The 22,527-nt window shown below is 44.6% G+C and overlaps 1 protein-coding gene across 5 annotated transcripts in view; it reads left to right on the top strand.

Annotated features, from left to right (window-relative positions):
* TET3 (tet methylcytosine dioxygenase 3) overlaps nucleotides 1-22,527 on the top strand; it is a 101,186-nt gene that overhangs the window by 58,686 nt on the left and 19,973 nt on the right. For all 5 annotated transcript variants that reach the window (XM_053663386.1, XM_037130916.2, XM_053663385.1 and 2 more), the window contains 2 exons: nucleotides 16,263-16,353; nucleotides 22,088-22,181. In XM_053663386.1, the coding sequence (XP_053519361.1) occupies nucleotides 16,263-16,353; nucleotides 22,088-22,181 (185 nt within the window). The remainder of the gene's footprint in view (nucleotides 1-16,262; nucleotides 16,354-22,087; nucleotides 22,182-22,527) is intronic.

The following is a 22,527-nucleotide window of genomic DNA, read 5'->3' as shown; positions in this document are numbered from 1 at the left end:
GTTTATTCCCAGATATTTTATAAAATTTGAATTCCAATTCCATCATTTCCTCATGTATAAAATAAAAATGATAATAGTACCCCCTTCCCCAGGGTGTTGTGAAGAGAAAATTAGTTAATATGTGTGAAGCACTTAGAATCTTAGAGAACATTGTACGCATTCTGAAACTGTTCACCATTTTCGAGCCTGTTGAATAAGGCAGCAACAGGCCTTATATTGCAACAGGCCTTGCAATAAGGCAAGAAAAAGAAGTAAAAATATATTGGGTTGGCCAAAAAGCCCCTTTTTTCTGTAAAATAGAAGACATTTTTCATTTTCACCAATTACTTCATTGTTTTGGATATTTTGAGTATGTCGGCTATCTTCCGCTATTGACATCTAGTGGGTAGAGGCCAGGGGTGCTGCTAAACATCTTCCACTGCATGAGACAGCCCCACAGCAAAGAATTATTTGGACAAAATGTCAGTAGTACCAAGAAACTGCACAAACCACTCTTGACGTGTTCAGTCCATTACAGCACCTTCTCCATACACTGCTTGCATTTCAGTTGCACTTTTACATTTCTTGAAATAATAAAGAATAATACACTAAAAATGTTGCTCGCGTTCTTCCATTTTCAATATTAAAATGGCTGCACAGAAATTCACCAATTTTGGTAAGCTTTTTTATGCTGCATGCTGATTGGATGGCTGTCACAACACAGTCTAACAAAATTGTTTTGAATGAACTTAAAGACAACTAAGCACTACCAGAGCCATCGTACTGAAAAAACTAAACAAACTTTTTGGCCAACCCAACACTATAAAGGAAGAAAAGTGCTGGCTGTTGGTTGATTCATCAGTTGTTTATTGATTACATCGCTCTGTGCCAGGGAAATAGTTCATCTCTGAAGGACTTTGTGGTTTGTTTGAAGAGACAATATAAACAATAAGATACTCAGTCACCCATTCAACAGGTGTCTGCCAGGTGCGTGTGCTGTCACATGGCCGTGGCCTGAACTAGAAGAGCACTCTGAAGCACCAGGCTTGGTTGTAATTATGGAGGGTAATGTTTTGTTCAGAGTCTTGAAAAATGCAGTAAACACAGATGGGGAGAGACAAGAAGGGGGCCCCTGCGGACTGAGGAATGCGTGAGCACAGTGTCAGGGTAGCGAGGAGCAAGCCAGCAGGAGGTAAGACCGTAGCACAGGGGTAGACGTGAACCCTCAGCGTTCTCTTGTGTTCCTTGGACCAGAGGCCGCCATCCCACCCTGAGATGACAGGTCTCAGCTTGGAAGCTAGTGGGCAAAAGTGCAGGCAGTAGGCTGTCGGCATCAGAGAAACCCGGCAGCAGCAATTCTGGCAGCTGTTGCCTTGGCAGCTGGGGAAGCAGATAAGGGGAGTGGAGATTCCCACTGCCGGTCATGTCCAGTACTGCACAAAGAATTAGAACCAAACCTACCTTGTGAAAAAATATAGAGAAAAGACTAGAAGGAAATACACCAACAGTGGTCAGACTATTGGTAACTTTCCTCTCATTGGTATATTGAATTTTCTGAAGTTAAATATGTGTACCTTATAACCAGGAAATATTTTTGAAACTACATCCTAGAGATAGCATGGAAGATGGATTGGTAAAAGGGGATAATCTTTTTTAAAATTTTTAAGTATATTTTATTGATTATGCTATTACAGTTGTCCCATTTTTCTTCTCCCCTTTATCCCCCTCCCCCCTTTATCCCTCCTCCCTCCAGCATTACCCCCACTTAGTTCATGTCCATGGGTCATACATATAAGTTCTCTGGCTTCTCCATTTCCTGTACTATTCTTAATTTCCCCCATCTATTTTCTACCTACCATTTATGCTTCTTATTCCCTATAACTGTTGCCCCATTCTCTGCCCCCTCCTTGCTGATAACCCTCCACATGATCTCCATTTCTGTGATTCTGTTCCTGTTCTAATTGTTTGCTTAGTTTGTTTGGTTTTTTTTTTTTTGGTTGTTTGATAGTTGTGAGTTTATCATTTACTGTTTATAGTTTTGATCTCATTTTCTTAGATAAGTTCCTTTAACATTTCATATAATAAAGGTTTAGTGGTGATGAACTCCTTTAACTTGACCTTATCTGGGAAGCACTTTATCTGCCCTTCTATTCTAAATGAAAGCTTTGCTGGACAGAGCAATCTTGGATGTAGGTCCTTGCCTTTCATGACTTTGAATACTTCTTTCCAGCCCCTTGCCTTCAAGGTTTCTGTTGAGAAATCAGCTAATAGTCTTATGGGAACTCCTCTGTAGGTAACTGTCTCCTTGTCTCTTGCTGCTTTTAAGACTCTCTTCTTATCTTTAATTTTGGGTAATGTAATTATGATGTGCCTTGGTGTATTCCTCCTTGGGTTCAACTTCTTTGGGCCTGAGCTTCCTGGACTTGCATGTCTATTTCCTTTGCCAGATTGGGAAAGTTTTTCTTCATTATTTTTTCAAATAGGTTTTCAATTTCTTAGTCTTCCTCTTCTCCTTCTGGCACCCCTATGATTCAAATGTTAGAATGTTTAAAGTTGTCCCAGAGGTTCCTAAGCCTGTCCTCATTTTTTTTGAATTCTTGTTTCTTCATTCTGTTCCAGTTGAATGTCTATTTCTTCCTTTTGCTCCAAATCGTTGATTTGAGTCCTGATTTCCTTTCCTTCACTTTTGGTTCTCTGTACATTTTTCTTTATTTCACTTTGCATAGCCTTCACTTTTTCCTTTATTTTGCAACCATACTCAACCATTTCTGTGAGCATCCTGATTACCAGTGTTTTGAACTCTGCATCTGATAGGTTGGCTATCTCCTCGTCACTTAGTTTGTTTTCTGCAGTTTTGATCTGTTCTTAATTTGGGCCATATTTCTTTGTCTCCATGCACCTTTTACATTGTAAGGGGTGGAGCCTTAGGTATTCGCCTGGGTGGGGCAACCCACTTCGCTGCATTGTGGTGCAGTCTGGATGAATGTTTCTTTAACTCTTAGGTTGTTGGACTTCTATGCAGTTTGAATTTCTGGCAGTTCTGGTTGTTTTCTGTTTTAAATTGGTTGTTGTCCTTCTTTTGGTTGTGTGAGGATGCAAAGCATATGTACCTATGCCTCCATCTTGGCCAGAAGAAGGGTGATAATCTTGTTGCAAGAGACCAATTAGGAAGATGAGGATGACGATGATGGTGGCGGTAGTGGTCATGATAATAACAACATAATAAAACCTTGTCCTGTTCCAGGCATGGTGCCAAATACTTTACAGTCACCATCCATTCAAGTCTCATAACATCCATATGAGGAGGGTGCTGTTGGTACTGTAGTTCCAGCTTCATGATGAAGAAAGTAAAGTTGGATTAAGTCATTTACTCAGGCCATGAAGCTAGCAAATGGTGGAAGTGAGACTTGGACCTAGGCAGTTGGACGTTTAACCATGTCATATAGTGACTGAGATGGTTTAGTTGAGACGTGAGTCCTAACTTCAACAGCGGTATTAGGAACGAAGAAGGCCGAAGAAGAAGGGATTCACTTAGAAACAGCTCCCAGAGGTGCTGGGGTTCGTGTTAGGGAAAGTCATTGTATTTTCCACCAATGTCTGGTCCCCACGTCTAGACAGATGCGTCCATTAGCTGGTATGGCAGAATTGCCCTTGCGAACTTGGGCTCAGGACAAAGGTTGGGAATAAAGCGCTTACTCCGGGACTCATGTCAGACGGGAGCCCTCTTCTCTTCTGGAAACTCGTGCCTCAGCGGTGCCAGGCAGGTTGCTGAGCAGCGCCAGGATGCAGGTTGCCTGCCAGTGTGAGGAAGCATTTTTGTAGAAGTGACGGTGAAATACGGAGACGCCTTTAAGGGCTCACAATAAATGATTGATATGTACTGTAAAAACTTTATAAAAGCATAAAAATGTTTTCTAGCAAAAGAAACATAATATTCAAGGTCTCTGGTGATTTTTGCCAAATACGCAGTTTTGACCAATATGGGCATCACCAGGTAACCAAAAACCCAAGCTCCAAGAGCATTGTTTTATCCTTGTATCTTGAGACCATGGGTTTGTGAAGGAATGGATGGGATTCATATGGATTCGCTCTGTGAATCTGGAAATACTAGAATTAAAGGCACCCTTTGAAGCTTTTAAGAAATAAATTTAAGAGTCATGAAAGGAAGTGCCTCACTTCAGAAGTGAGTATCATATGGACAAGTTTGGGAAAAGCAAGCACATGTCGATGTTCCGTATTGAATTACTGGGAGGCGAGGGTACTGATACGGTTCTGAGGCACACACTGGAGACCCTGCTAACCACCCCTTCCCCGTCCCGTAACACAGCCACCGTCAGAGGCAGGGCAGTGGGTGCAGGGCCGTTGGCTGGGCCCTTTTGTGTTTTATCTACTCTCGGAAGTGGGGAAATTCACAGAGCCAGTTTAGGACAGGGAATGGGTCCAGACGACATTTTAGTGGGAAAAGCATCCTTCGAAATCATCTGCTTATCATCGTATAGATAAGGGAATAGGTCTGTGTTTACTTTTAGGTCTTGTCCTGATATCTCTGAGGCAGCGTCACCAGCAGCTGTAAGCAGATTTAGGAGATAGTGGCCTGGGGGTTGCCTTCAGAGAAATGCTGTATTTTTACGCAGTTGATCGACCTGCCCTAAAAGACTAGCCAAAAACCAATACAAGAAAACTATCTCCTTCACTTGGAATGTGATGAAAGTTTGGCCGAGAGAGGAGTGTCATCCTGCAGACGTGGCTGACAACAGGACCCACTGGGTTGGTCACCTCAGTATGGTCGCGGTCTGAAAGGGGGACACAGAGACTCATCTCTGTTTACAAGCGTGTAAGGTCTATTTCCTGCAGTTTCTGTGAGAATGTATTTCTACCCTTGCATTCAATTTGAGATAAAGTGGAATTTCATTGTTTAATTTTTTAAAAATGACAATGGGGTATTTGGACACCATTATAAATGTGGGATCTGACTCTGGGTAGGAGGGTATTAGAGAGACCTTCCTGGAGGAGGTAAATCTGATCTGAGTTTTAAAGGATAAGTAGAAGTTTCAAGAGGGAGATGGTGGTAGAGTGTTCCAGGCAAAGGCACATAGAGATATGGAAGCGAGAAAACACAGGGAAATTCAAGTCATTCCGGTGTAACCGGTGTGTTAGATGAAAGACTGGGAGTGGCCGAAGGGGAAAGTTTCAGGGTAAGCGGGGATGGTACCAAAGGCAGAAAAACCAGTTTGCAAGTTCAGGCAAGAAATAATAGGTGCCAGAACCAAAAAGGACAATGAGCAGGAGGGAGGGAAGGAGAAGGGTTGAAAAGAGACAGAATCAGAAAATGAATGAATTGGTTCAGTGACCAGCTGGAGTAAGGAAGCAGTCACAGGTGACTTCTGAGGTTCCAGGTGGGGTGACTGGGTGGGATGGTGGTGCCGCTCGCCAAGATTTGAAATACTGGGAGGGAAGCAAGTTTGGACATGTGGACTCTGAGGTGTCTGGAGGTGTGCGTCTGGCTGCCTCTGTGAATTGGAGGTTCTTCAAGACAACTGATGGTAGCCGAAGTTTCGATTGGAGCCATTTCACCAGGCTGATGTGTAGATCGAGAAGAGAGCTGAAGTGCAGGATACTGCCATTCGAGGGAGAGAATCTGGAACAGGAGGCCGTGGAGGAGGCGTGGGAGAGATGTGGAAAGCAGCTGAGGAGAGGATAGGTTAAGGAACCAGCAGGCAGTTTGGGAACTTGAGAGGGCCGACAGCACCAGAGCTGAAGAAGGGTCAAGATTTAAGGCTGGATTCTTCTTTGTTCTACATTATTTATTATACATAAATGTGCTCTAGTCTTTTGAATTAAATCCCAGGTTCCTTAAAAATAGGGACTGAATATTACGTTTCTAAAGCAGCTACACCGGTGCTGAGCATATGGTGAGTTCTCCCATATAGGGTGGGGCAGAAGTAGGTTTCGTGTTGTGAATGCACAAAACACATACTTTATTCTTGTGCTACCACATAATTATTATTTTCCAGACAAACGACTTTATACCTATTTTTTACTCCACCCTGTGTTTTTTGGCCAACTGGTCAACCTTATTTGATATCTGCATTTAAAACTCTACAAAGACATCAGATTGGTTTAGGCATGATCCCCTTACTTTTAATCTTTGTCCCCAGTGAATATGCCCATCATTATAAAGGTATTTCCGCCTACTACTGGCAGGCCCAATATGCTACCCGTGAACGAACCTGGGTAGGACGCAGTCCCCTCCCATCCCCCTACGTGGATGTGTGACTGCCAGGAGCACTGGGCCAGCAGAGTCACTGACAGCCGTGGAGGTTATGTAAGCTTAAGCTGTTTGGCTGCAAGTCCACTAACATTACATCATGAAACTGAGGCATCATATTGGATTGTTTGGAAAAAAGAGGATAGTCACGATAAAACCCTTCTGTGATCTTGACACCTATGTGTTAGTTATATGCCAGTTATCAACTGCTTCTCTGTGTCAGTGTCATAGAGAAGAAATTCTCAGCCTACGTCTAGGCCTGGCATGAGGGCTCCCCCGGGGAAGTGCGGGGACCCCATTCTCTGTGTAGAAAGAGGGAAAGGTGGAAGGTTTGTCCAGAAATGAAGGTCGCTTTTTCTGTTAGACAGTAAGGAGTGGTTTCTCGTGTTCTGTATCTCTTGCTAAAAGCAGAAAGGATACATTTCATTTTCTCCCCAGCCTAGTGCAGAAGTGGAACAGAGCATATTTTCTGTTTTAATGAGTTTAAAATTAAGGGCACAGGGCAAAGAAAAGCACCTAGAGCCCCATACCAAGCGTTTGTCAAAAACTGGACTCTTCTCTCCTGAGCGCTACCCCAGAGCTTTCTATTACGTATTTGGGGCGGCCGGGGGGAGGGGACCTCTCTTCTGCTTTCACTGCTCAAAGCGGGACGCGAAACAGATTTTTCTTTTCTTTTTATTTTATTTTATTGTTGCTCAAGAACAATTGTCTACCTCCCCCCCCCCACACACACACACACTGTAGAGTGGTTTCCTTGCTCTGTCACTTCACCTCTTTGGAGAAGGAAGAACTATTATACTAGGGACTAAAAGGAAAAATGATGAATTAACAGCCAGATAGTTAAATGTTCCTTTCCTGAAATTTGGTGAAAGAAACAAACAAACAAAAAATTCATCCACTGAAATTTGGAAATAGCCTCACATTTCAAGGGCTCTCTGCCAGTTTAAGGTCAGTTTGAATTAAAATAAAGCGTGACACGTGGTATACAACTCCCAGTACTGAGAAACACAATAGTGGAGGCTCAGAGGGACTCCACAGCTGGAAGAGATGGGCCGGAGACCACCCATCTAGAAGGCATGCTCTTTGGAAGAATCAGGATTGCAAACAGGCCCTCTTTTCCTCTTTGCTCCAGCCTCTGATGGGGGGGATAAGGTGTGGGGCAAGGGCAGTTGGCTGGAGAGGGGGGAAACCATATCCTGGGAGCTAGCTTTGTAACCGAGGGCCCACGGCACCACAGGCCATTGCACAGAGAGAAATAATTGCTGAACCACCCAACAGAAATCCTGCAAACCATGGGGCTTTGTTTTACCTTGATGCCTTATCAGAATGACCAGCTCGCTCCCAAATGAGGAAATAAACCAGAGTCCTAACATGAGGACAGAGCACAACCCAGCCCTCAACACACAAATGCAGGGGCGTTGGCCTCCACAGACAGAAAGCATGGAGACGCGGTTTCCTAGTTACAGCTGTCCACAGCCAGCCCCAAGTCCTCCCTTCCCCCCTCAGGCAGCTGAACTTTTGAACTAATCTTTGAAACCTCTATGACATCCAATTCTCTAGCCTGATTTCTAAGAGAAGAATTTGAGCAGTGTCCAGGTAGAGAGGAGTGTGGAGATTCTACTTATCCTATTTTTGAGCAAATGAGTCTAGACCAGTGGCTTTCCATTGGGGGCTATTTTAAAACCCCTTTCTCCCCAGAGGACACTGGACAATGTCAGAACATTTTTCACTGTCACAACCAGTGTGGTTCTACTGGCATCTAGTGGGTAGAGCTAGGGATGCGGTTAAGCCTTCAACAATGCACAACAGGTCAGCCCTTGCAATGAAGAATCATCCAGTCCAAAATGTCAGTGTGGAGCAGGAGAAATCCTGGTGATAAATTTCCTCCGTTAAAAGATTAATAAGGAAATAAACACAAAAATTCAGCATGCATCCCATTCAAATGCTGAGGGGCAAGTAGAGGGATTAATATAACATTTAAAATGAAGGCTAACATTAGAAAATAAGAGTTTGAACAACTTATTTATACAACTTCAAGGAAGTAGAATGGGATGTTCACAGTAAGGCCAGAAATGAGTGCTGGGGTGCTAGAATGAAGTTACAGAGAAGTCACAAGGGGTATGGACTGGATTCCAGAAGAAGCAGGACCTTGAACAGAGCATTTGCAACTGTCCAGAAGCTGCAAGAAGCAGAATCAGAATTACAAAAACAGCAAATCGGGGAGGACGAGAGGCAGGCTGGAAAAAGCACTCCAAAACAGGAAAAGAAAATAGAAATGAGCGTCATTAGAGTGGAGGTAAGTGAAGGCAGCAGAGAGGGCGCTGCACGCAGATTCAGTCTGTGCAAATGTCGGGATCGTTCATGGGTTCCCAGCAAAGAGCACAGAACACACCAAACAGAGGCAAGAGTCAACGAATAAAAAAAAATTTGTAAAATGAAAAATTGACAAATAATGACCCTGTTGAAATTACTGAAATTCAAGAATGAAGAAGTGCCTACAAATAAATTAATTAAAAAATTAGGTCGGTCACACATACTTGGTTTTTCAAACTTTTTTTACCTTAAAAAATATTTTCTAAAAGCATTCTTTTCATTGAAATGTGCGAAGATATTTAATACACATATGTGATGGTATGTAAATCTTAAGCACACAGCTCAGTATGGTTTACAAAAGGCTCGAACTTGTGTGACCATACCTAGATCAAGAAACAACCTCACCAGCCCCTCAGAAGCTCCCTCGGGCCCCTGCCCAGTCACAGCACCTGACCTCCTCAAGCACACTCCGGCCTGAGGACCAAATCTGGCCCACATCTGTGAAGCAGGAGATGATTTTTAAAAATCAAAAGAAAAATACCTCAACACTCACGAAAATTATATGCAGTCCAAATTTCAGTGCCCGTGAGTTTTACTGAAACAGCCGCACTCACTTATTGTAGCCTTATCTGTGGCTGTGGTTGTGGTTGTGTTGCCTCGGCAAGGATGTGCGGTTGCCACAGGGACTGCGTGCCCTGCAAAGCTGAATGGCTGCCATCCGGCCCTTAACATAGAAAGCTTGCTGACCCCTGTCCTGAGGTAGCTACTGTTCTAACTTCTAACATTGATCAGTTTTGCCTGTCCCTGAACTTCTTATGTATGGAATCGTGTCTGTGTACCTACTTTTGCACGTTCTGTCCTCTCTTGTTCAGGGTTGCGTTTGTGACATTCAGCTGTGTGTGCAGTGGTACTCGTAGATCACTCATTCTCATTGCTGTGCGGTATTGTATTTTATGACTATACCATCATTTATCCATAAGATGGTGTATTGTGCTTTGGAGTGTTTCCAGTTTGGGGTTCTTCTGAATTGTGCTGATGTAAAAGGCTCTTATGTAAATCTCTTGGTCCATGTGTATCTACACTTACATGTCTCTGTAGGGCAAATACCTAGGGTGGAAATTGTGTGTTCAGTTTTAGTGGGGACTGTCCATTTTCCCAGTGGTCATAACCGATGGACTGCCATCAGCACTGCCCCACACCCTCACCAGCAGGTGACACAAAGGAACAGTCCTTCTGCCCTGGTGGTAGGGGTTTAATCCCATCTCTTGTGGTTTTAATTTACATTTCCCTGATGACCAAAGAGGTTCAGCAGCTTCTTGTATGCCCTTTTTTGCAGAGTGCCCGTTCAGGTCATTTGCCCATTTCTCTTTTGTATTTCTATCTTTTTCTTAGTGTTTGGTAAGTGTTTTGTAGTTATTCTAGATAGGAGTACTTTTTGGATAAATGTATTGCAGTTCTCAGAATACTGAGATAAAAAGTTTGACCTAAAATTTTCTATCCAGTAAAGTTGATGGTCACATGTAAAGTCTTCCTAAAAACATTTCCAAATATGGGAGAACTCAAATTTCCTGGAGGTGAATCAAGTAAGTAGCAGGTTGGGGATGCCGTGGTATGAACTTCACCAAGAAGGTTAATAAACCTTATCGCACTATGGGAAAACAGAAATCTATTGGTCACTGATTCAGAGCATCATATATAATGTATGCAGTATCTGTTGTAAATATATGAAATGGGGATATGTACAAAAATTAGGATAATTAAACTTATGTATTTTATAAATAGGCATACCTGGTTATAAGTCCGGTTTCTTTCCATAGAATATCTTCTCTCTTATACAGACCCATGATTAATACATATAGTGTATTAGGAAAAGGGATGTATTAAAGGAAACGATACTTATGTACTACTCCTTGGGCTGCCTTGTAACCTGCTAAAAAGGAGCGCATGCCTTTGGTTTTGTGTGGCTGCCGGGGCTGTGTCTGCCCTTTGTGTGTCACGGCCTTCCCCGGAGAAACGGACTGTTTTGTTCCCAGGTTGGCTTGGTTTCGGATTTTCATACCTTTTTCCTAGCTGCCGGGATGGAGTTGCCAAGGTTCAGCTTGCATCTTCTCCCTGAAAATCTCCTTTCCCTGCCCTTAACTATGTAAGTTTTGAGTTTTGCTGGTTTGGGGCACGAGGTAGTTCCCAAAAGCTACATTATGTTCTAGTTCCAGTGTAAGACCCTGTAGTCAATCCATTATTTTGACTTTTCTCCAGACAATAGACACTGGAATAGAGCCCAGAAGTTCTGGCACGTCCTTATGTTTCGTTTTCTGTGTGCCGTGTAGTATCCCAGTGCCTATAAAAAGCCTTCAGAGCACTGCTTCCAACATACACAGTCTTGCATTCTCTTTCCTCGTCCCCCTCGGTCTCCTTCCCTCCCCCACTTCACGTGCTTCCTTCTGTAATTGTCTCGTTCAAAATAGTGTCTATTTGGAGCAAGTCATTTTTAATCCCCTAGTTGAAAATATGTATTCATGAAATATTTAAGCAGATAGGTTGAACTGTACTGGGTACCTTATGTGTCATAATAGACCATTCTAAATGTAGTGTGGAGACTTCAGTCTAACTGCTTTAAGGACCCCGAGGGTTGCAGTGACCTGACTGTAGCCACACAGTTTGTGTGGCAGGGTCTGGACAGCAGCAGCCTGTTGAGTTTGTGCTGTGCACCCAACTCTGCACTCAGACCTGGGAAAGGCATGAGGGTTAGAGGCCAGGAAGGTAAGTCATCACCGTTGCCCAGGCCTTGCAAAATCCACGTTCATTCTCTTGTTCCAGGTTAACAGTTAAAAGGAACTGTGATATGCACGTCGGTATTTTTGTTGTATGCAAGGAGCTCTGGGAATCCAGAGGGAGAAAGAACCTCGGAGGCCCAGTAGGGTTTCACAGAAAAGGAGGCATTGAAACTAGGCCTTGAAAGATGAGTTTTCCAAAGAGAGACATAAAGGAAGACATTTTGCTGTCAATGAGAAAACATTTTAAAGGCAGAGGGTGTTGCCTGGTTGTGTGGAAGGAGCTGTGTGGCCGAGGCTGGGAGCCTTAGGGACTGTGCCCTGGAATCTGGGTTCTGCCGTCTGTTTAGGGTGGAGTCCTCCCTGGGGAGTGATGCAGTCAGAATTCTGTTTGCAGGAGTATACAAGGTGCTGCTGGATAGGGTGACCTGGGGGGACTGTGACCAGCTAAGAGACCATGAGAGTAATTCAGACCCAGGACGTTAGGGGGCGATGAAGAGCCTCCGTGAGCAGAAGCCCTGAGTGGTAGGCAACTTCCGTCAGTTCACTGGGCTGCACACACCATTGCTGAACTTGCTCTTATACTTATCATTAGTGCGTGTGATGGCATATACACCTTCATACTTGCGTATGTGCATATATGGTGATATATGTGTGGTTGTGTATACGCTAACTAGCATGTTATACATGCTATACTGACGCTTGTTTCTCACTTAAAATACTTGGAGGTCATTTTTTTATCATTGAATCTGGAGCCACCTGGTGCCTTTTGATAACTGCTTAGTGTTTTATTATACAGATGCGCCATAATGAACTTAGGACACATAATGAATGTATTATGATGGACATTTAGATGTCAGATATGGTGTCATTACAAATGATGCAGTGAGCGTTCTGGTGTGTATGTATTTTGCACGTGTGAAAGTATATCCAAATTCCTAGAAATAAATTCCTGGAAGGATCTGACATTTCTTTGAAATTGCTGAGTCAAATGGATCGGGCAGTTGTACTTTCACTAGATTGCTAAACTACTTTCCACGCTGCCTGTTTCCCGGTGCCCTCGCCGGCAGAAGGGGTCATCAGACTCTGGTGGTGACTCGTCTGAAAGGTCAAACTGGCGCCTCCACGTGCGTCTAAGCTGTTTTCACCTCCCTGCAGAAGAACCGCTTGTATCCTGTTCTCATTTTTCTTTCTTTTTTTAAATTTTATTGATTATGCCATTACATTTGTTCTATTTCCCTTCATTCCCCTCCACCCTGCACACCCCTCCCCCACCATTCCCCCTTTAGTTCATGAACACGTGTCTCAAGTTCTTTAGATTCTGTATTTCCCCTACTATTCTTACCCTCTCCCCTATCTATTTTCTATCTATGGTCTATGCTACTTATTTTCTGTACCTTCTCCCCCCTTCTCCTCCTCCCACTCCCCTGTTGCTAACCCTTCATGTGATCTTCATTTCTATGGTTTTGCTCCTGATCTAGCTGTCCTCTTAGTTTGCTTTTGTTTTAGGTGTGGTTGTTAATAACTGTGAGTTTGCTATCCTTTCACTGTTCATCTTTTTTATCTTCTTTTTTTTTTTAGATAAGTCCCTTTAACATTTCATATCATAAGGGCTTGGTGATGATGAACTCCTTGAACTTGATCTTATCTGAGAAGCACTTTATCTGTCCTTCCATTCTAAATGAGAGCTTTGCTGGATAGGGCAATCTTGGTTGTAGGTCTTTGGTTTTCATGACTTGGAATACTTCTTTCCAGCCCCTTCTTGCCTGCAAGGTCTCTTTTGAGAAATCTGGTGACAGTCTGATGGGAACTCCTTTGTAGGTGACTGTCCCCTTCTCTCTTGCTGCTTCTAGGATTCTCTCCTTCATTTTAATCTTGGATAATGTAATGATGATGTGTCGTGGTGTGTTCCTTCTTGGGTCCAACTTCTTTGGGACTCTGAGCTTCCTGGATTTCCTGGAAGTCTATTTCCTTTGCCAGAATGGGGAAATTCTCCTTTATTATTTGTTCAAATAAGCTTTCCATTGGTGGCTGTTCCTCTTCCCCTTCTGGTGGCTGATAATTTGGATGTTGGAGCATTTAAAGATGTCCTGGAGGTTCCTAAGCCTCTCCTCATTTGTTTGAATTCTTGTTTCTTCATATTTTTCTGTTTGGTCATTTTTTTCTTCCTTCTGGTCCACTCCCTTGATCTGAGTCCCAGTTTCCTTTCCATCACTATTGCTTTCCTGTGCATTTCCTTTCATTTCAATTAGTTTAGCCTTCATATGTTCCTCTAATGTGTGGCTAAAATCAACCAGTTCTGTGAGCATCCTGATCACCAGTGTTTTGAATTCTGCCTCTGATAGGTTGGCAATTTCTTGTTCACTTAGATTTATCAGCTCTGGGGCTTTGAGCTGTTCTTCTTGAGCCATAATGTTTTGATCTGTTTGCGCCTGTTACGTTTGAGGAGAGGCGCCTTAGATGTTCACCAGGGCGGGGCCGCCCAGGTCCTGGGTTGTGATGCTGTATGTGGGAGCAGGGTCAGAGAGGGAGCAATTGCGGTCCTTTCTGCTCCCTCCCACCTGGTCCGCCTCACCGCTCGCCTGTCCCCCCCACCCACCCCGCCTGTTTATCTGTGTGCAAATGTGTGACTGTGGTCAGCCTGCCACCTTGTGCTGGGGCCTGTGTGGTCTGTCTCAATGCTCGTCCCTTCACTGGTTTATCTGTGCGCAAATGCATGACTGCAGTCAGCCAGCCACCCTGCGCCTTCACTGGGTTGCCCTTCGCTATCCCACACCCAGGATCCGCATCCTTGGCTGTGTTCCGCTGCTGGCTCCACCCCTCTCACCGGTTTAGCTGAGTGGTTCGTTGTTATCAGACTTCGTGTTGTTTGATTTTCTGTGGCTTGGCTGCGTTTATTGTTGCTAAAACTTTGTTGTTTTTAGATATGGTTGTGTGAGAAGGCAAAGTGTTTTCACCTACGCCTCCATCTTGGCGGAAGTCATGTAATCTTGTTCTCATTTTTCTGTTGTGTTGCTGACCTTATTGAGCTGTGGGAGCTCTTGATATAGTAGGAAAATTAGACTTGTCTGGTGTGAGGTTCAGCTATTTCCTCTTGGTGTGCTATTTGTCTTTTGGCTTGACTTTCAGTAGTAATTAACTACAAAACTTTCTTCAGTTAACTCTGTCAGGGTTTTTTGCTGAATATGTGTGTCTTCTGAATTTCACGTTATATGTAGAGGTCTTACCACTTTATGACTATTTCATTGTTTTTCCTTCCAGATATTTGTATAGTTTATTTTTTGTATTTAAAGCTTTCGACCATTTGAAATGTATTTGGGGATAGGTATGTGTTAAGTATGGATCAAACTTTCTCCCCAGTTGTCCCAACACCACGTGTTAAAAAAAAATTAATCGGGCCTGTCACAGGAAGTGCCATAAGGTACCTTCTTACCTGTGAGCCTTTCCTGCCCAGCCGGACAATACACTTTGTAAGGGCCCCATCAGTTCTGTGCTGTCTCGTTTCCCCTATAAAGTTGAGCATCATGTTCTGCATAGCATAGGTACATTAATGTTTTTTTACATGTTAAAAGTTGTGAATTCCAGTACACAGAACATTCACCTACTGTTTAATGAAAATTTATAAGATAAACACTCGTGTAACCACCATGTCAACCAAGAAATAGACATTCCCAATTTCCCTGATACCCTGTATTCTCTTATAAACACGGTCCTCTCCCACCCCACAGGGGTGACCATTTTCTCCACTTGTGACAGCAGTCTCTTTGTTTTCTTTAAGGTTGAACCGTCTGAAATTGCCATTTTTTGTAGGGACAAAATTGCTGACTGTCTGCAATTCTATATTTCATCCTAGTGAGTTGAGCACCCGTGGATCTCTGAGCAGTGCCGTTCAGCTGAGCCTGTTTTGATGTTACTTCACAGTGTAGTAGCATTAATTACATTCACAATACGGTGCAACCATCACCACTTTCTCCGTTCAAAACCTTCTCATCATCCTGAACAGAAACTCTGCACCATTAAGTAGTGACTCCACTCCCCCCACTCCTCCCAGGCCCTGATGAGCTCTCATTTTCATCTCAGTCAGTGCGCCTATTCCAGGCAGTTCGTGTAAGTGGGATCCTGCAGTGCTTGTCCTTTTGTGTCTGGCTTATTTCACTTAGCCGAATGTTTTCAAGGTTCACCCATGTCGTAGCAGGTGCCAGACTTTATTCGTTTTTGCGGTGGACTAACACTGTACGGCTGGAGCGCAGCCTCCTCTTCATCTGTTGATGGACACCCGGGTCGTTTTCACCTGTGGCTTGTGAATAGTGCCGCTGTGGACGCGGGCGTGCAGGGACTGTTGAGTCCTTGTTTTCAGGACATTTGTGTGGATGTGTGGAGTGGAGTTGTTGGCTGACCCCTGGTCTAGAATATGTATGATGTTAAACTAAATTCCAGTGTAGTTGGACTGCAGTCTTGACAACACGTGGTTTTATTTTTAATTTTTTAAAAGATTTTTATTTATTTATTCATTCATTCATTTATTTATTTAGAGGGGAAGGGAGGGAGAAAAAAGAGAGAGACATCAGTGTGTGGTTGCCTCTCATGCACCTCCTACTGGGGACCTGGCCTGCAACCCAGGCATGTTCCGTGGCTGGGAATTGAATCAGCGACCCTTTGGTTCACAGGCTGGCATTCAACCTACTGAGCCACACCAGCCGGTGCACATGATTTTTATTATACTTAAAAATTTTTGCCAATTTGTGTAATGGTCTTTCATTTAATTTGTATTTCCTGATTTCTAATGGAGTTGAATACATTGTCACGTGTTTATAAGCCATTTGAATTTCCTGTTTTGTACGGTGCCCACTAATTTTCCTATTGGTTTGCCCTTCCAAGTGAATGTTGAGGAACTGTTGTCTCCAATTAATGTTTACTCTGTGTTTCTGCAGAACAAATAGTGGAGAAAGATGAAGGTCCGTATTACACCCACCTGGGATCTGGCCCCACGGTAGCCTCTATCCGGGAACTCATGGAGGAGCGGTGAGTGATGCGCAGATGTCCGAGGAGAAATGCACAAGTCGTTAACAGAACGTGGACTTGAAACACCTCTCAGTTTCACTGCCCTGTGCTAGACAACATACAGAAAGGCATAGTGATATTCAGACTGTGGAAGGTTGAACGTGGGACTCGCCTATTACTTCTGAGTCTCTTTCTCTCTGTAGGTCTGTCCTCCATCCATCCCCCTTTCCCCTTTTCCTCTCTCTTTTTCTTGAAATATTTCTTATTGAAGCAATGTGGTTAAGTGGTTGAATGTCCTGTAGAGTTCCGCATGGCCTGCATTGTGCTGCTAGCTTTCCTGTAGTGTGTTCAACATGGTCTCTGCCCTACATCCTATCAGTTGGTAGTTAGATGTAAAGGCTTGATGAGAAACATTGTTTTTTCTTTTTTTCTTTTTTTTCAAAACTACTTTATAGGTGATACTTTGTACATTCAACTAGGAGGAATGTATTGTCTCATCTCCAGCCAGTGGTTGCCTCCTGAGTCCTTTTGACATGGTCCTGGGAGTCTGGCTTTCTTGATTTCTCAGGTGACAAGATGTTCTCGACTTACATTGTACCTTTATCCAAGAAGTCCTGGTTCTGTTTATTGTGGGGAAAAAGCATTTAGAAAACAGACTCTGGGAGCAGGGCGTTCTCACTGCCACTGGGGTATTCACTGTTTCTGGACCACTTCGGTGAAAGAGCAAAGATGTGTGTGTGTGTGTCAGTTTTGATTTTTGTTACTGTTTAGTGATTTAAATACATTGGGAGTTTATATTGACACTTCTAATTCAAACACAAGGCTATAGGATTTTTACTTAATAGCCCTCTCTTATTCTTTCTTAAGCAGTTTGTATGGGTAGAGACTTTAAAATGTGTACACATGTCCACAGCAGGCATTAAATGCTATGTGTTCTGGTGTATGGAGAGTACAGTAGTGATTGAGAGCATGTGGACGCTGAAGCTGCACTGAGGCCCAGTCAGTCCCGGCCTACCTACCCCCCGACTGCCGGGCCCCTCAGGTTCTCTGACTCAGCTTCTTATCTGCGGACTGGAGGGAGAGACGTGCACACACTGTAGAGAGTTGTGAGGACAAACTGAACTGGTCGCATGGAAAACACGCCGCGTTTACTAGTAACTACTACACAGGGGGTGTCTACCTCACATACCCGTGTACTGGCTGCATTATTTTATAATAAGCAATAGTATTTTAATAGTAAAGGCAAAGGTTATGTAGACAGACATAAACATGTTTGTTCATACATATACATACATGTGTGGAAGGCTGAGTGGCTCTGAGTTTCCACAAATTTGGGAGCCTGATTTTGTCTGAGTTGGGGAGCCAGACTAATCCTTTCATTAATAGAGCAGGGAACATAATTTTTAACTGAGTAACTCAGAGCATCCCTGAATGAATAAAAGGTAAGGTGGATGGAGGACAGTGATCTGCCGTAATCACTCTTCATTGCCCTGTACCGTCTGGAAACATTTATATTCAAGCAGAAAAGCAGTTGATCAGAGACACCCAGGCTGTGAATTGGGGCCTGGCTGAAGGGGCACCTCTGTCTGAGTCAGCAAGAATGAAACGTACTGAGAACAGCTGTGTGTCGTACACACACGTCTTTGTGTCGCGGTTTCAAGGTCAGGAGGGGCATCACTTTGGCCACTGACTTTTGGACGGAATTCTCACACTGTCTGAGGGCTGTCAGGGGGTCAGATGCACAGAGTTCATTCTGGGATACTGTGTGTGCATGTGTGTGTGTGCGTGTTTCTGTCGTAATTTTATGAGGCTTCTAGATAGCTGTTTAAACAACTTTTAGTTACAGAAGACTGTTTTCAAACAAGGATTAAGAGATAGTGATAACAGTTGAGATTTCCTCTCTCTTTTCCTCATTGCTTTAAAAATAACGGCCAAGTATAGATTCTTCAGAAACTGATCCAAGGGAGGAGTTTCTCTCAAGACCAGGAAATCTTGTGTTTTTCCTCAGTAACGGATTTATTTTTATCTTGAGGACCTTGTAGATCATGTAACAGATTGTGTTTGCGTCTTTATGTTGGCTGCTGGTAAGCGAGAGCCAGATTTGTGTGCCCCATTAGGAGGAACGTCATTTCTCATCTTTGGCCCGTGGGAGCCTGTTCAGGTTCACTCCTGAGTCCTTTTGACAGGACCCCCAGGAGCCTCCATTAGCTTCCTGATTTCTCACGTGATGAATATTCCAGGTTCGTCTCAAAAACACATGCGAGACCCACTGTCTGCCTTTTGTGCACCAACTTCAAAAGGTGGAAAACGTCTGTGTCCACCTTTACTCTGGTGCCACTGCCTGCTATTTTTATCATCTAGATGTGTCTTCAAATTCTTTTGGGAACCAGAATGGGACTGAACAGTTGACGATGAAAAGAACCCGGCTGGGGGTCTAGTTTGTAGATGAGTCGGGCTGCCCCTTTCCCTAGACCTTCCCTTCCTCTGCAGGGCCACGCCTCCTTCAGGAGGTGGCCAGAGCTGGAGGGGAAGCAAACGAAATCAAGGAGACACCGGTGCTTTTAATTTACCTGGTAAAGATGTGGAGGAAGGAGGGGGAGTCAAAAGGGAGCCCTAAAATATCATCCCCGTTTAGTAAGTGTTCATCCCTCCCAGCGACCCAGCCCCTCATTGCCCCTGATGGTTGGAGCCAGCTGTTCCAACGTGTCTGAGAATGAAGTGCTGCTCAGAGAGCCCTGTGGCCTCTGGTGGGAAGAGGATTGATTCTCTGCAGGCGAGGAGTTCATTCAAGGTTCAATCTGGAAATGAAGAGCCAGCACTATTCCTCTGAGTGTGGGGGAGCTGGCCTCAGTGTGATGGAAGCACTAACCCCGAAGAAGCACCGGTGTAGGTCAGTGGTTCTCGGACTTGAGTGTGCTTCCGTCTCCTAGAGGGCTTGGGAAGGCACAGCCTGTGGCCCCCAGCCCCGCGTCTGTGACCCTGGACTGTGCCCTTCCTCCCCCCGTGTGTAGGCGATGCCGGTCCTGCCCCCACCCTGGAAGAACCACTGGCTGGGATGATCAGGTTGCCCTTGGGGATGAGGTTTCAGCCCATTCTTGCAGACTTAGTTTAGGGTCTAGGAATTCATTCCACATTCTAAAAAAGCCTCTTAATGGTAGGGCAGAAAGTAAGACATTTAAGAAAAAAGAAATCTAGAGTCAGTTGGTTATCTTTATATACCGAGACAGTTCTGATTTTTAAAAAAAAGTGTCTAGCCAATCATTCAGTGCTTGGCCCTTTTATTTGCTCTGGAATATGAAGCTCACTACAGGAAGCTTTTCTCGCAAGGGCGGGATGGTGCGGCAGGTCCTAGCCAGGAAGCCCGAGTCAGTGTCCTCAGCTCACCCTGCTGTGGGGAACACGATATCCTGTTCCTTCCGCTGCGAGCAGTGTGGTCGGCTCCGGCTCTTCCTCCAGCAGCGACCCCAGCACTCACCGGGCACCCAGCTTCTGCCCTCATGGGCCGCTTCTTGATAAATCTTGTTGAATCGAACGTTTTCCGGGACCCAGACAAAAGCAGCACTATCTAGTCTTGTTCTCTGGAGCCAGACCACGCTGTGTGAACTCCCCAGAGTGCTGTCCGCAAGCACATTCTATACGGGACTCACATAGCCTTAGAATTTTAATGTGGTAATTATCAGAAACAGTTTTCACCTCCTCGCTGAGGCCTGAGTGAAATAGAGAACTCAGAGAAACCTTAGAGCAGCATTTTTTAAATATTAGTTCTCTTTTCCAATTACAAAAACAAAACATGTCTGTAAGAGGCCTTTTCAAAAAAGTTGAGAGTGAATAAAACTCTCTAGCAATTTGCCTTCCCAGAAGAAACTTTTAAAAAAGCAAAGCTTACCTTTTTGTAAGCAAGTTTTTTGTAAGCATTTACAAAGACCTACAAATGATATAAAGAAATGTCGAGCCAAGTGGGATCAGCCATACTGTGCCCACGTGTGCAGCTGCGGGCCCCCCCCAATCTCGTCCCTGTCAGCACGCGTAACCGTCACATCCTTTCGGATGGCCGCACGGCCTGCCTTGTGCGGAAATGCGTTGCACTCTATGCAGCCAGCCCTGTGCTGGACACTCACGTTGTTCCTGATGTTTCTGTTACTGGTGCGGCAATAAGTGTCTTGTTCCTAATCTTGGTGTGTTCACACAGTCACTGCAGGTGCAGTGGAGTGAGACGGAGCGTGTATATAACTGTGCATGTGTGTCAGCAACATGTATGACCGTAGTAGCTGTGATAACATCACCCTCTATTAAATGGTCTATTAAAATAGTATGCTGAGACCAAAATTGGATTCACTACAGAAATCCAAGGATAGTTGGATTCAGAAAGTCTGTTAAAATAGCATTCCATGTTAATGGACCAAAGGAGAAAAACCATTCCGTTATCTCTCTCCTTAGATGCTAAAAATGTTTTTGATAAAAATAACCAATTTTTTAAGTGTTAAAAAATTGGTTACATTTATTGGGGTGAGACTGGTTAATAAAGGTAATCAATTCTTGATTAAAAATCCTTAGAACAAGAGATCCTTTCAGAGTGAGGAAGCCTCTCTCTATCCCAAAGTCCGTGAGCTTCACTGAAGCTCAGTGCTGAACAGCTGGGGGCATTTCCGGGACAGTCAGGAAATAAGCCAGTGAGCCTGCCAGCACTTCCGCAGCACTGGTCAGCATGGAGACAAGAGGCGGAAATAGAGGCATAGAGAGTTAAAAAGGAGATGGTGGCAACTGACCACTGTTTGTGGGTAATATGATACTGTACCTGAAAGTAAGAAGCTATTAAAATCCAGATAACTCAGTAAGATGACTGTTTACATTATTAAGAATAATTAACGTTTGTTGGACTCTCCCCTTATGCCAAGAACTTCAAAGCATTTTAAATAATGCACTCCACGTGGATTCCCTCATTTGATCTTTTTTCTAAGCCTAGAAGGAAGAAGTCATTTTTATCTCCATTGTACAGATGAGGAAACTGAGGCTTGGAAAAGTTCAGTCACGTGGCCACAGTCTTTGTAGTGAGAAAGTCCCTGGGCCGGCACACCAGCCCAGTCTGACCTCCAGGGCTGCACGTCAGGCGTCCTTCCCGCCAGGGAGTGGGGTGGCCTTGAGCAGGCCAGTTCAGCTCTGAGGCCATAGTCTCATCACCTCTGACGGTGCTTTGGTCAATTAGCCGCTCTCAGGATCCCTGGGCATGCGCACGTGTAGGTGGGCCAAGGCAGACGCCTGAGTGGGAACTGTCTGAGGGGATCTTGGAGCCAGTCCGTGCTTCGTAGAGTCACTTCTACCTGACCACAGCTGTCCTGGTCATGTTCACATGTCAGTTGTGGATTGTTGAAAGAGAACAGTAAGGATTTCCTCATGTATTTTCTTTGTTCAATTGAATTTATAAATAGCTAGCCCTCAGGGCAACTCAGCTGACAGGGCTAAACACAAATGCCTGGTTTGCCTACCTTCCTAGAGGCTCAGAGCCAATAATCAGGGACATTCTGCTGGACCTCTCCCTGGGACAGAGCCGGGCCAGGTGCACCAGAGGCTGTGTGGGAACCTGGAAGTGGCCACTGTGTTCCCAGGAGCTCTTAGCACAGAATAAACATTCACACCTCTCTCTCTCTTCTCTGTTGCCCCCACAGTAACTAGAAACCCGCAGAGGCTTGCCTTCTTACTGTAAGTTGCTCTCCTTTGGGTTCCTCTGAGCGAAGGGTGCTTCTGTCTCCCTCTCCAGGTATGGAGAGAAGGGGAAAGCCATCCGGATCGAGAAGGTCATCTACACGGGGAAGGAGGGGAAGAGCTCACGCGGCTGCCCCATCGCCAAGTGGGTGAGTGCTGTGACCCCGCAGCCCAGGCTGTGCCTCACTGTCCAGGGCTGGGCTGTGGGGCGGAAGTAGACGTGTTTCTTTCCAGGGAACCTTGGAACTGGCCTCTGGTGTGTGGTTACAGTCCTTTTCCCCCAGCCTCAGCTACTTGACCTCCTTTTACTTAAATGCCAGCCCCTGGCATTCTAGGCTGGCCTAGGAAGTGCTCTAGCTGTTGTACTCGGCTCACACCGTCCCCTCGTTCGAGGCTGGAGATGGCATCTAACCGGAGTCCGGGCCCCTCTGTGGCCAATTACAAACAGACTGCTCTGCTCCCTCTGTGTGCCCGGAGTGTCTAGCGGCGCTGTTT

Source organism: Artibeus jamaicensis, unplaced genomic scaffold (assembly GCF_021234435.1).
Source record: "Artibeus jamaicensis isolate MK-2021 breed Jamaican fruit bat unplaced genomic scaffold, CSHL_Jam_final contig_3174, whole genome shotgun sequence".
NCBI classification, from domain to species: domain Eukaryota; kingdom Metazoa; phylum Chordata; class Mammalia; order Chiroptera; family Phyllostomidae; genus Artibeus; species Artibeus jamaicensis.
The sequence above is the reverse complement of the archived record's forward strand: the minus strand, read 5'-3'. Positions and strand labels throughout refer to the sequence as shown.